We start from the raw sequence: 13583 nt of genomic DNA on the forward strand, positions 1-13583 counted from the left end.
GTTCATTCCATTTTCACTCCACCATTCCTGCCTCCCCCCCTGTCTGTCTGTCTGTCTGTCTGTCTCTCTCTCTCTCTCTCTCTCTCTCTCTCTCTCTCTCTCTCTCTCTCTCTCTCTCTCTCTCTCTCTCGTGAAGGAGATGAGAATTAATGGTTTATATGATGGTTTATGATGAACTGGAAATGCTGATAATGTTTGGCAAAATTCTTTCCCCTACTACCATAGAATTTATGACGCTCTAACATTCCACTCATAACTCCAGCCGTCTTACCACAGCGTTTCCCTTTTCCCTCAGGTAGTGTGTATATTATGTGTACAGTGATCTTCTATAAATTATGCTATGAGTCAGTAAATATCACCGACAACTATGATCAGTGATATGACCCTTCAGAGTTCCATCTGTTTTTCTAACCACCTCACCAACACTACCCACTTCTGCTGTCGTGCTCTGTATTAATGGCTACTTAGATTCTCTATAAATACTGATTACAGTCGATGAGAGTCTGTCTATAACGAGTGACGTTCTGCAATGATCGGATGCATGACCGCATAACATTCCATGTACTCCCCTGTGCACCTCAACACTTCCCACCCTCATTCTTTCTCAGGGTGATGTGACTGCAACTGAATATACAGATATCTTAGTACTGCTGATCATATTCGATGAGGTTTTGATCACTTTGAGGACCTGAAATAAGAATTACGACCCTCAAATATGCCATCAACCCCTCATATTGCTACTTGCTACCTTTCTCCACTTCCACCCTAGGGTGATGTGTGCATGTAATGATGTACCTGGATGTTGCACAAATATCAGTTACGTTCGATACGACCCTTCTTCTGTTGAGACTGACTGTATAATCTCTATCGCCCCGTCGACTTTTCTAACCACCTTAGTAGCAACTCTTACTCCTTGCTCACGGTGGTGCCTGTTGTGGTGTGTACGGTTATTCTGCACATGTATTTATCATGCTTGGTGTTATACCATTCCCCGCATCGAATTCACGACCGCTGTAACATCGCACCCACTCTTCTAACCACTCAATCACAATCCTTCCTTGCACCACTCCTCTAACCGCCTTATCGCAATCCTTCCTATATTTCCTTGCATCCTTTCCTCTAACCACCTTATCACAATCTTTCTTTGCATCCACTCTAACCACGCAGTCACAGTCTTTCTTTTGCATCCACTCCGCCAACCACCTAATCACAGTCTTTCCTTGCTCAGGGTGGTGTGCGCGCAGTGGTGTATACGGATGTGCTACAAACGCTGATCATGTTTGGTGGGATGGTGGCCGTGGTGGTGGTAAGCTCGATGGATCTGGGTGGAGTGTCTGCCATCTGGGACATTGCCAACCAGGGCAATAGGATAGAGTTCTTCAAGTAAGCTGTAGTCGACTATGTTGAACGTGCCAAAGTACAGTTAAGTAAGATATGGGCATCATTTCACACATGCTTACGATTCAGACTTTAGTGTGCAGTTCTGGACACCAAGTAAGCCCTCAAGATCAAGGATGTAATATTCATTATATCCTTACTATAAGCAGACGATTATGTGATGTATAACAACTCCGGTCGTAGCACGGGATTAATGTGAGCTAACTCGTATACCTCCTCTTCGGATGCTCTCTCTTAAACTGAACAAAATGAGCAAATTTTAAATGATAGCCAAAAAATTTTCCAACAGAGGACATCATTTATATTTCGTGTTTGCTATTACCGGACAGTTTTCTTCGTCTCACAGTTAAGGAAGGGATTAATTAAACTACATTGAACCCTGTCACTCAGAGAAAAAAAAACCGAAATCCTAAATAAAACAATCTATGTCAACGAGTATGAAGTAATAATTATGGTTTGGGACACTGCCAGTGAGGGTTGTAAAGTGAGGTTTAGCACTTTACAGTTCAGGAAGGAAAGGTATGATATGCAGTGCTGGAGAAATATTTATAAGGTAGCTAGTCGTCGCATGGCCGAGGCAGTGTTAGTATTCTATACCAACAACAAACGGGTTCACTGATGCAGCTAGTAATAAGTAAAGGAGCCTGAGGGTGTTAATATGGTGCTACAAACCATCTCACGGTCGAAATAACTATTACTGTATTTTACCAATACCATTCACCTTCATTTGGTCCAGATTTTCGTCCTTTTACAGGTTCTTTCACGTGGCTCAATGGCAGAATAAGATAGTGCTAAGCTTCAACATCCATTCCAATAGAACTCTTACGTGACTAGCACCATATTCTATTAATTACTACAGTTCAGGATTTTAGATAAGTAAACTGCAATTTTAGGCCAAGATAGAATAAAAGGAACGTAATACCAGGTGATTTTATTCTACTGAAAGTGAACATACGAACCAAAGGCAGATATCATCGTCAGTTAAGGAAGCACCATATCACCTTTTCCCAGGCGATTTATTTTGCTTATTATACCTCACTGCGCTCATCTTTGGTAATAAATCCTTCCAATATCGCCATACTAAGCCCAAACAACGTACAAAAATATGAATCGCCAAGGGATGTCAGGGAGCTTCCTTAAACGATGAGAATACGAGGCTAATAGTGTACTGTAACTACTGGCACTGTTAAACCTCACGTGGATGTGACTCTAGCACCCAGACGTTTTATAAGCTGAGAGAGACTATGGGAGCCAGACAGGGTTAATTCTACAACTTCAATCTCCCACTCCATTTCCTTCCTTCCTCCCACACTTCGTCCTCCACCTTGTTGTTCTCTTCTCTCTCTCTCTCTCTCTCTCTCTCTCTCTCTCTCTCTCTCTCTCTGCTGATACCGTAACCTTCCCATGGTCAGGATAGAACTAGAATTCGGTTTCAATTGACCCCTATATTACGGCAAAGATTTTTTTCCCTAATCCTGAGAAACTGAGTAGAGGTGACGTCTTAAAAAACCACCTTTATCCATATGATTTGTTATGCTCTTTCTGTTTTACTTTGGCCTAAAATTACAATATCTCCAAATAACACGCTGAGTTGTAACAATAGGTTAATACTGGGGTATGGTCCTACTAAGAGAGAACTGCAATGGAAAGGATGGAGAGCCGTATACTTGTCTCTTTCTGTCACTGAGCTACCCGAAAAAAGCTAAAAAAAAAAATCTGGACCAAGCTAGGGTGAAAGATGCATAACATAGCCAATATCACGCTGATAAAGAATGCCCCAAATTTGACCTTAACGCCTGACCTTCACCCTTGATTGATGTGCAACAAAATCCAGTCACTTACTTCCATCTTCTCACAAAGTGTATGTGCGAAATTTGGTCAAAACCGGGTTACGTATTATTGAGATAACGCCACACACTGAATATTTACCTTAACCTGTGATCTTGGTATTTGACTGATGTGCACTGGAGAGAGAGAGAGAGAGAGAGAGAGAGAGAGAGAGAGTTTGATAAAAGTCATGTTGGGCATTCATAAAGGGGCTTTCACACATTCAGGAGTCGGACAAATAGTCGCCAAGAGTTCAAACTGCTCGTGGATTCTTGTCAATTTGGCCAAGAATCCAGCTATCCAGGAGTGCGCCAGGTGGGCACTACAAGTAGCTACGCATAGCTTACGCATTGCTACAAGTTCACTAGGGTGTAGCTATGAGTAGCTAAGAGTCAATACGCATTGCCGAACCAAATGGTCCGTGAAGGTCTACGAGTAGCCATGAGTAACCAGGAGTAGCTAATACCCCACTAGAGTAGTTACGAGTGCATTACGACCATCAGGAATTTGATGCGAGTCTGTCAGGAGTGTCGGGAGAATGAATATATATATATATATATATATATATATATATATATATATATATATATATATATATATATATATATATATAAAGTATGTGATGCAGGTGGACTACTCATTCAATAGCGAGCTTGCATTCAGCACAAACCTATGTATCCTCAACGACCGTGGCCGGAGCTGCCCGCGAATTCCCACCGTCACTAACTCAAGAGTTGCCATTGATCGCCAGCTAGTTCAATATGGAAGTCGAGCTACTCATGCAGAGACAACAGACATCGCATATCTTTAAAAAATCTCTCCCGTGATATTTAATGATATACCGTACGTAAGTTCTTCATGATATTATTCTTTAGTAGTTATACTAATTTCCTAGTTATGCTTTAATACGGTAAATGCAGGAAAACGTTACTATAGGAACCGTGAAAGCACACCGGGTGTGACAGCATTCATCACATATTTACAAGTCTCTAGGTGCACATTTTGTTTGAAACCCACATAATTTAACTTTCTAAAAGAACAATGCTTCATCTCCAAAATGCTGAAGAAAATCTACAAAGTTTTTCATATGAAAATTGTACAATGTTTAAAGCCGAAATCGTGCAGAGACGAGACCGCCAGCCGAAATCCGACGATGCCGAGGGCTCCAAAATACCGTACAAAAAGTCAAAACAACACGCCAGTGGTGTACCCTGAACATAGTATTCCTCTAGACTTCAAGAAATACTTCAGTCTAGGCACTGTCCATTTTTTTCTGCAACGGTTTTCCATGATCTTTATACAGTAGGTCCAGCGGGGCAGTAGACACACGTGTGTTTGTTATTGTTTAAAATCCTAACGTACGATCTTCAGCCGTGTCGTGCTACTATTTCTTAATGAAGAATCGTCACATGTTTCTCATAACACTATTTATTTTGTTCTGATTGACAAATACATGAAATGGATGTAAAATAAAGCTTATCGATATTTAAGGAAGGAAAGAATAATAACCGTCCTCAAACCGAGATGGTAGACTCAGCCAAAATTTCTTTATTTTCCTTGACTATAATACAGCCTCTCTTCCTTGTAGCAGTGACTAAAATAATGTTGTTATAATTTCTCCCTTCCTTTTAGTGACACAGAGGGCACATAAAATGAACGGAGTTTAGTAGACCGACTTTGATGTCGAAAATTAAATTATCTGGTGAAGAGTGGCAGTTTTTCCTTGGAATTGAAACTACTGAAGCTGCAGGTGGATCTGGCATGTGATGCGGCCGACATCAATGTGGCAATATGTAGGCTGTTACTTGAGAAGAAGAGAAGGAAGCAAAAGAGGAGAACCCTTTGGAGCAGGTTATGGCTGCTAAGACGTCCTATGTATGGCCAGTACAAGAAACTTATTGAAGAGTTGAAGTTAGAGGACTCCCATAGCTTCAGGGATTTTCGTCGCGTGGATGACAACATGTTCGTGGAACTGCTGGAAAGGGTTGGTTCCCGTATTGAGAAGCAGGACACCTTCTGGAAGAAGTTATTGTCACCTGGGTTGAGGTTGGCCATCACTCTACGCTACCTGGCGACTGGGGATAACTACAAAACCCTTTCATTTGGCTTCAGAGTGGCCCACAATACCATCTCAATTATCAATCCCGAGACCTGCGAGGCCATCATTGCAGAGTACCTGAAGGATGTCCTGGCCTGCCCCACAACGCAGGAGCAGTGGAAGGAATTAGCTTCCCTTTTCTCCAACAAATGGAATTTCCACTACGCAGTCGGTGCCTTGGACGGCAACGGTCACCAACTCCCAGCAAACTCGCAGTAACTCCTACCACACTTTTACCATGCTCTTGGCACATTCATAGCAAGTCATAGATAACTCTTACCTACTCTTCGGAACTCGTGGATGTAACGAAACGAAACTTTTGAGCACTCCTGTGAAACTCCTACCTACTCTTGGAAGACTCCATGCTACTCTTATGAACTCTTACCCACTCCTAGCTACTCTTAGTTACTCACAACGATTCTTAGCAACTCGCAAAGTTTTTTTGATACAAGAATCCATTGAGAGTAGCTGTGAGTCACTAAGAGTCGTTAAGAGTGGTCAGGAACGCCTTAGGTAAGAGTTGGGAATTAAAAAAAATTCGTAGTGGTTCTCGAAAAATTTTGAACAAGTCAAAAACATCAGGAGTGCGCTAGGAGTCCCGAGACAGTGCCGAGAGTCCGTAGGACTTTAGAGGAATTGTCAGGAGTAGGGTGCAGAGTGTCTCAAGAGTAGCAACTCGCAATGATTCTTCGTCCGACTCCTGAAAGTGTGAAAGCCCCTTAAGACAGTTGTAGAATAAACATACACTGAAATCAACTCATTCACAATACCAACTTCTTTGATGTTACCTATAATTATCAATATCGTATGCTTCGTTACAGCATGGACCCAAGCCCGTTCATTCGGCATACATTCTGGTCAGTGCTTGTGTTCGGTTGCCAGTCATCGTTTATAATGGTGGGTTTCAATCAAGGTTGTCTACTGCGATTCGCATCCTTGTCCAAACTGCAGACTGCAAAGAGGTATGTCGAGATAGGTAGATAGACAGATAGATAGACAGACAGATTGATAGAGTAAATTGTAATAATGGTAATGGTATTTTATAATTTTATAATGGTGATAATGATATCCATGGTGATGAAAATGATAATATTTTTGTTCTTTTGTCTCACTTTAGCCATGGGTTTGACAGCCCATTCTGATAGCCTCAGAACTTCTTTTACATGCCATACACCATCACACATTGCCACATTGGCACTAATACTAACCGTACACACTGAATGAAGGCTAAGACTGTCTCATTCAGGATTGGTGCATTGGTAGGTATCAGTGTGGGAATATGTATGTCAGTGGGTCTTGTGGCACAGTTGTAAGCTCTATTTGAACGGGATTAAATTAATCAAATTCTTACCTCTCTAAGTCTTTGTTCTAACAGGCGTCATTTCGGACAATGTACTTCTCAGTCCAGTCAGCGAACAGCGGTGATGATGATAGTGGTCACACACACACACTACACACACACACACACACACACACACACACACACACACACACACACACACACACACACTATACGGAAGAATTTACCTTCATGCTGGAATGTTTATTTCTCACTTCAGATCGACTGTGAAGAGGACCTACCGTAAGTCAAACTAGAACTGATATTCCATACAATGAATATGACCCAAGTTTTCCTTACTATTTTGCTTATTACCTCCTTCAGCGAACTTGGGAGGAGGTTATGTATTCACCCCTGTTTGTCTGTCTGTCAACAAAATATCTCAAAAACGCTATTGATGCATTATGGTGAAATTTTATGGATGTGTGGGTCGTAGACCACGGAGGAGTTTATAATAATTATTGTGGTGATCTGAGTTCTAATCTCGGTTAAACACTGTTTTTCGTTTGCTTGTGTACAAGATCTCTCAAAAAGTAATTTAGTGGGTTTCAATGAAATTCTGTAGATATGTTGGTCATGGGCCAAGTTGATTAAATTTTGGTGGGGGCTTGTGATGTCTGACATTGATGTTGGCCGAGGTATGCACTCTGTGAGTGTTGTCAACTTGTTTAGTTTTGTGCATCCAGTTTTGTAGACTACATAGTTCGTTCTGTCATGCCCTCCATCGTTCCTAATACAACAGATGACGTAATACACCACACACGTCACAAGCTACTCGCTTAATACCAGTCGTCCCTACTTAATGCATTATAGGTGTGTTTCTCTCAGGCCTGCTGTGATGGTGGTAACGGGAGTGTATTATAATGTGATTTTTGTGGTGTGTCCTTCAGATTTACCACAAAAGTCCCTAAACGTGTTCCAGCCCAAAACAGCGATCGGTCTTGCATCCATGGAGCTCAAGGTAAACACATACATATCCAAGCTATACATCGCTGTTTCCTTATATAGTCTAGTCATCGTCATTTTAGAACATCAGCAGTTGATTTTGCCTCTACAGGTGGTGACCTGGTGGTTAGAAAAGTGTTCTTTTGTGTCAGTTGATGTGAAGTCGATATCAAGCACGGACACGGAACATTTTGATAATATGAATATTGCTGAAACACACAAGACCCCTCCATATACAACAAAATAACAGCCACCCCAGTACCAACATAGTAGTCTGGAAAGAAACAGCTCTAGCATTTATTCAGTATGGACGGCGAGTATTGGTGTGTAAGTGGTGAAATGTTATGCCGCATGATAGGTAGGCTATCTCTTGGACTGGTAATTCTGTGCTCAGAGTCACAACATTTTTTTTTTCTACATATCAAGTATTAATTAAAGATTTAAATTCCGTTCTTTGACCTCATCCTGCTCATTGTGTTTCCTGACTTAATTTTATTTCTATTTTCAGCACGTCACTCTGCTTTCTGGCCACTCTACTTCCGGACGTCATTATAATCTACCCCATATTGCACTTTTTTTATTCTTTTCTTCGTCTTTTGTCATTCTTCCAAACGTTTATCAAATCTGGTGACATTCCATCATTTGTTTTTCTGTTTCACTTTAAGCATATTACACTTGTTCCTCAGGTAAGCAGTCACAGACAATTTTTCTTTTTATTTCTGTTTTTTCACTGGTGTCTATGGGGTGAGAGGTCACACAGTTCGAGCACATGTTTTATGAAATACGAGAAATATAGTAACGCGAATTCTTAAACTTATTTATTTTTTTTAAAGAGTTGTTTTGGAGATTCTTTTTTTTTTTTTTTTTTTTGAGGAAGTGATGTTAGCAATAATTAATTCTGTTCCTCTTTCCAGACTCTGTGTGGTAACTTATGTGGGAGTAACTATCATGATGAGTTTGTGCTTTTTCGCGGGCCTGGTGGCTTATGTCACCTACCAACTTTGCGATCCACTTTCGTCAGGACAGATTCAGAGGCAGGACCAGATTATTCCCTTTATGGTCATGGACACACTGGGCCATATCACGGGCATGCCAGGGATCTTCGTTTCTGCTCTGTACAGTGCCATTCTCAGGTTGGTTGATCAGCAGAGTCCTTCACCTTGTGGAGGTACGTTTTAATGAATTCTTGCATAAATTAAGCAGCTTTACTTTGCTTGTGAGGGACTTTTTCTTTTTCAATAATGAAGAGGTTGAATACACCCCTGTATAACCTATTCACTCCGACAAATATCCTCTCCCCTTGCCATCATAGAGAGAGAGAGAGAGAGAGAGAGAGAGAGAGAGAGAGAGAGAGGGAGACATTCGACATAAATTTTTGAAGTATCGGAAGGCAAAATCAGAACAGCATGAAATGTATTTGACGGACTCTGAAAGTGGTATTATTGTACCAAATATCAGTCAGTAATGTGAGGGATTCGGTTAAGACAGGAGGGCGAGGGGCAAAATGCATCTGATGCTAGCCATCTCCAAACCTATTCACATATGTTTCTTTTCAGTTAATTGTCTTTTTTTGTTCGAGTCTTTTTGTGACCTGTACATCATATCTATTATCTATCTATCTATCTATATAGATAGATATACAGTATATATCTATTTCTATCTATCTATCTATCTATATACAGTATATACTGTATATCTATCTATCTATCTATTATATATATATATATAAATATATATATATATATATATATATATACATATATATGAACCACATTGTTTGTGCTTCAATCACGCCCAAACCAAGAGCCAGAGACCCACAGATCCGTATATACAGTACTGTATATATTCTGAATCAGGGTGATTCAAGGATGGTTTTAGGCGGGTCAAAATTCGGATCTGGGTCATCTGAGATCACTAGTAGATTAGTCTCCTTTTTGCTCCGGGCAACGCCGTGTACTCCTGCAGCCCAATTTTTGGCATATAGACTCACATGACCTCCAGTTCGGCTATAAGCCGTGTGAGGTTGGCCTCCGAGGTCAGTTGAGGTCACCGGTCAGGGGTCATTTGAAGTCACCAGTAATAGTAAACAAGTGCGCACAAACACTGAGTCTAAGTCTGCTCAAGCTGAAAGAGAAAATGCCTGGACCTATTATACTCTCTCTTCGAAAGCATAAGAGGTACATGGTCTTTCTGGAGTAGAAAGAAAGACTGAACAAGAACAAATAGTTTCAGAGTGCTCGCTGTTTGGCCCAGCCAATGCCGGGTACCCCAGCTAGTGTATGTGCATATATATATATATATATATATATATATATATATATATATATATATATATATATATATATATATATATATATATACTTGTATGTAATTCAGCTCGAAGACAGCAAACACCTATTTTACTACAAAGGAAGGGAAAATGAAAGAGTTAGTTGTGTAGGATTTCTAATTAACAGAAATCATGCTGACAACATTGTTAAATTCAGCAGTGTATCTGACAGAGCAGCATTTGTCGTCATTAGACTATGCAAAAAAATATACCATGAAAGTCATACAAGTATATGCACCAACTTTTCAAAGTCCAGATGAAGAAATAGAAACATTCTATGATGACATCTCCCAGATTATGGAAGAAGAAAAGACAACATATACTATACTCATGGGAGACTTCAATGCAAAAGTTGGGAAGTCGAAAAATGGAGAAGCATGTATGGGAAAATTTGGAGTGGGAGAAAGGAATGAAAGAGGAGAAATGCTGGTCAATTTTGCCGAAATGTTTAACATGAGAATAATGATCACATTCTTCCACAAAAGAACAGGGAGAAAGTGGACCTGGAGAAGCCCAAATGGAGAAACAAAGAATGAAATCGACTTCATTATAGCAGATAAGAATAACAAATCACAAATGTCACAGTTATCACCAAAGTAAATATCGGAAGTGACCATAGAATGGTGGGTTGCACAGCAAGATTCAATTTCAAAAGCGAAAAAAGAAGATGATTAAAGATAAAAAGATATGCCCAATAATAGTGAACGAAAAAAACAGCCTTTCAGTTGGAAATAAGGAACAGATTTCAGGCTCTAAGTAAGGCTGAGTGTGACATTGATGAGCTGAATGACAGACTAACAAAAGTGCTAAGAGAATCACCGGAGGTAGTAGGAAAACCTAATACAACCAAAACCAAGAAGTATTCAGAAAAGACACTCAAGCTTATGAAAAAACGAAATGAAATGAAAGTAAAGACAATGAAAGACGAAATAGAAAGAGCAGAATTAAATAAGCTAATCAACAAAAGACAAAGAAAAAAGAAAGAGAAACATGGATCAGATAAAAGAAACCATCAAAAATGAAAAGAGTCTGAAACAGGTCCGAAGTAAAATGGCACTAGTAAAGCAACAAATGACATCACTGAAAGAAAAAAAAAGTGAAATCATTAAATGCAGAGATACGACGGTGAAGCGAGTTGAAGAATTTTACAAAGAACTGTATGCATCAAAGACAGTAGTACCAATAGCTAACTTTTCAGTTGACACAAGTGAAATACCTGAGGTAACACCAGACGAAGTAAATATTTGTCTTAAAAATATGAAAAGAGGGAAGGCTCCGGGAGAAGATGGAATAGTAACAGATTTACTGTTGGATGCAGGAGTAGAAGTACAAAATAGGCTTGCTCACTTATTTACCCAATGTATAAAACAGAAGAAAATTCCCAAACCATGGTGTAATGCAATAGTTATTTTACTCTACAAAAAAGGTGACTCAAAAGATCTTAGTAACTATCGACCCATTAGCTTATTATCGGTCCTTTACAAACTCTTCACTAAAGTCCTTGCGAACAGAATAACAAAAAAATTGGAGGCAAACCAACCTCGTGAACAGGCAGGATTCCGAAGAGGGTATTCGGCCACTGATCATCTACATACAGTGAATCAGTTAATTGAGAAAACTACAGAATATAATAAACCACTGTGCTTAGGTTTTGTTGATTACGAAAAGGCTTTTGATTCAGTGGAGCACATAGCAATTATAAATTCATTGCGAGAACAAGGAGTGAATGAGAACATTGTAAACCTGCTCGAAAACATATATAAAGAGGGAACTGCTACAGTTAAATTACATACTGACTCGGAAAAAAATAAGATTGAGAAGTGCGTGCGTCAGGGAGATACAATTTCACCAAAATTATTTACAGCATGCCTAGAAAGTATTTTCAGAAAGCTAGACTGGGAAAGCAAAGGAGTGAACATTGATGGAGAAAAGCTAAACCATTTAAGATATGCAGATGATATTGTCCTAATCTCAGAAACAGCGGAGGCATTGCAAGAAATGTTAAATGACCTGAACAGGGAAAGTCTGAAAGTAGGACTGAAGATGAACCGGAGTAAAACTAATGTTTAATCTACAGTACAAACACCAAAGAGAGTCATCAGAATAAGAGATGAAAATCTTCAAGAAGTTGAGGAGTACGACTACTTGGGACAAATACTAAAATTAACGAAAGATCATGATAGCGAAATAAAAAGACGCATTACAATTGGATGAAAAGCTCTCGGTAAACATAGAGACATTATGAAAAGTAGCTTGCCAGTTTGTATGAAACGAAAAGTATATAACGAATGTATAATTCCAGCTATGACATATGGTTGTGAGACCTGGAAACTTACAAAATCATTGAAAAAAGAATTAATCCGTTCTCAGAGGGCAATGGAAAGGTCAATTTTGGGAATATCTTTAAGAGACAGGAAAAGATCAACTTGGGTGAGAGAGCAGTCTAAAGTCAAAGATACTATAGAAGTTATAAAAGAACAGAAATGGAGGTGGGCAGGCCATATAGCAAGAATAAGGGATAACCGATGGAGCAAGTGGCTGACTGACTGGATACCAAGAGAATGTAAGCGCAACAGAAAAAGTCCAGACAGGAGATAGAGAGATGAGATAGAGATATTTGCAGGGAAAACGTGGCAAAGATTGGTTCAGGCAAGGAATTCGTGGAAAAGGTTGGGGGAGGCCTTTGTTCAGCAGTGGACTAGTCATGGCTGATGATGATGATATATATATATATATATATATATATATATATATATATATATATATATTTATATATATATATATTTATATATATATATATATATATATATATATATATATATATATATATATATATATATATACTTGTATATGTATATGTTTATAGATTATATAACTGTATACCAGTTTTATGAGTTTTGTGAACGCGTCACTAGCGCGAAGCGACTTATCAGATTTTCCCTTTGATATAAAATTATAGGCAGAATCTTCAACATTTAATTGCTACAGTCGATGCCGAAAAATAGTATTACGTTGGAAAATCCTTTTTAATTTGATTTCATAAATGAGGCATTCACCAATTACAGCTGAACACTCCCTTATAATTTCGAAAGTCCAAGGGGTTCCTATGCATTGATGGGCGAGTTATTAGTTGACAACAGAATTTATCGAACGAATGTATCACATGCTGAGAGAATTTCAACTTTACTTCGCATAGGAATAAAGCTATTAGCTTCTGCTTAGCATGACGGCCGGGTCGGGCCGTGCTGCTCATTCCTAAACTTAACTGAGGGGTAAACGTCGCTCGCTCGATTCGCTCGCACGCTCTTCACAATACTTCTGAAGCCTCTGAGCATGAATCACAAAGGATATCCTACAGCACGACAATATAGGGGTGGTTTGAGTGATGGACACTGGGCTGGCTGGTGCATGATATATTAATAGAAATTATAAAGGGTGCAAAAATAATCCCCCAAAGGAACAGAAGCAGAGGTACGACCAAGTAACATCGCCTAGCATCCTGTTAGGCACAGAAAAGACTGCCAGAGCCGCCCTGGATGATATAGTTTGGACCAATTATCTGCTGGGATACAATATCCTAAGTGACTCAGAAACGAATGGACTTGGCCAACCCTTGCTGCTCGCGGGACCCGTCAGTGAGGTTGTTA

The 13583-nt window shown here is 39.6% G+C and overlaps 2 protein-coding genes across 2 annotated transcripts in view; both read left to right on the forward strand.

Moving 5' to 3' along the window:
- LOC145391155 (sodium-dependent multivitamin transporter-like) overlaps nucleotides 1-1387 on the forward strand; it is a 116692-nt gene extending 115305 nt beyond the window's left edge. The window contains exon 7 of the mRNA XM_080265834.1: nucleotides 1229-1387. Coding sequence (XP_080121960.1) covers nucleotides 1229-1387 — 159 coding nt within the window. The remainder of the gene's footprint in view (nucleotides 1-1228) is intronic.
- A 3711-nt stretch (nucleotides 1388-5098) lies between these two features.
- Nucleotides 5099-5542, forward strand: LOC145391156 (uncharacterized). Its single transcript, XM_080265835.1, has one exon. It carries the CDS (start codon nucleotides 5099-5101, stop codon nucleotides 5540-5542), a length of 444 nt encoding a protein of 147 aa, XP_080121961.1.
- The last annotated feature ends 8041 nt before the right edge of the window (nucleotides 5543-13583 follow it).

Source organism: Coenobita brevimanus, chromosome 17 (genome assembly GCF_032717465.1).
Source record: "Coenobita brevimanus isolate Jiangsu-jjx chromosome 17, ASM3271746v2, whole genome shotgun sequence".
Lineage (NCBI taxonomy): Eukaryota > Metazoa > Arthropoda > Malacostraca > Decapoda > Coenobitidae > Coenobita > Coenobita brevimanus.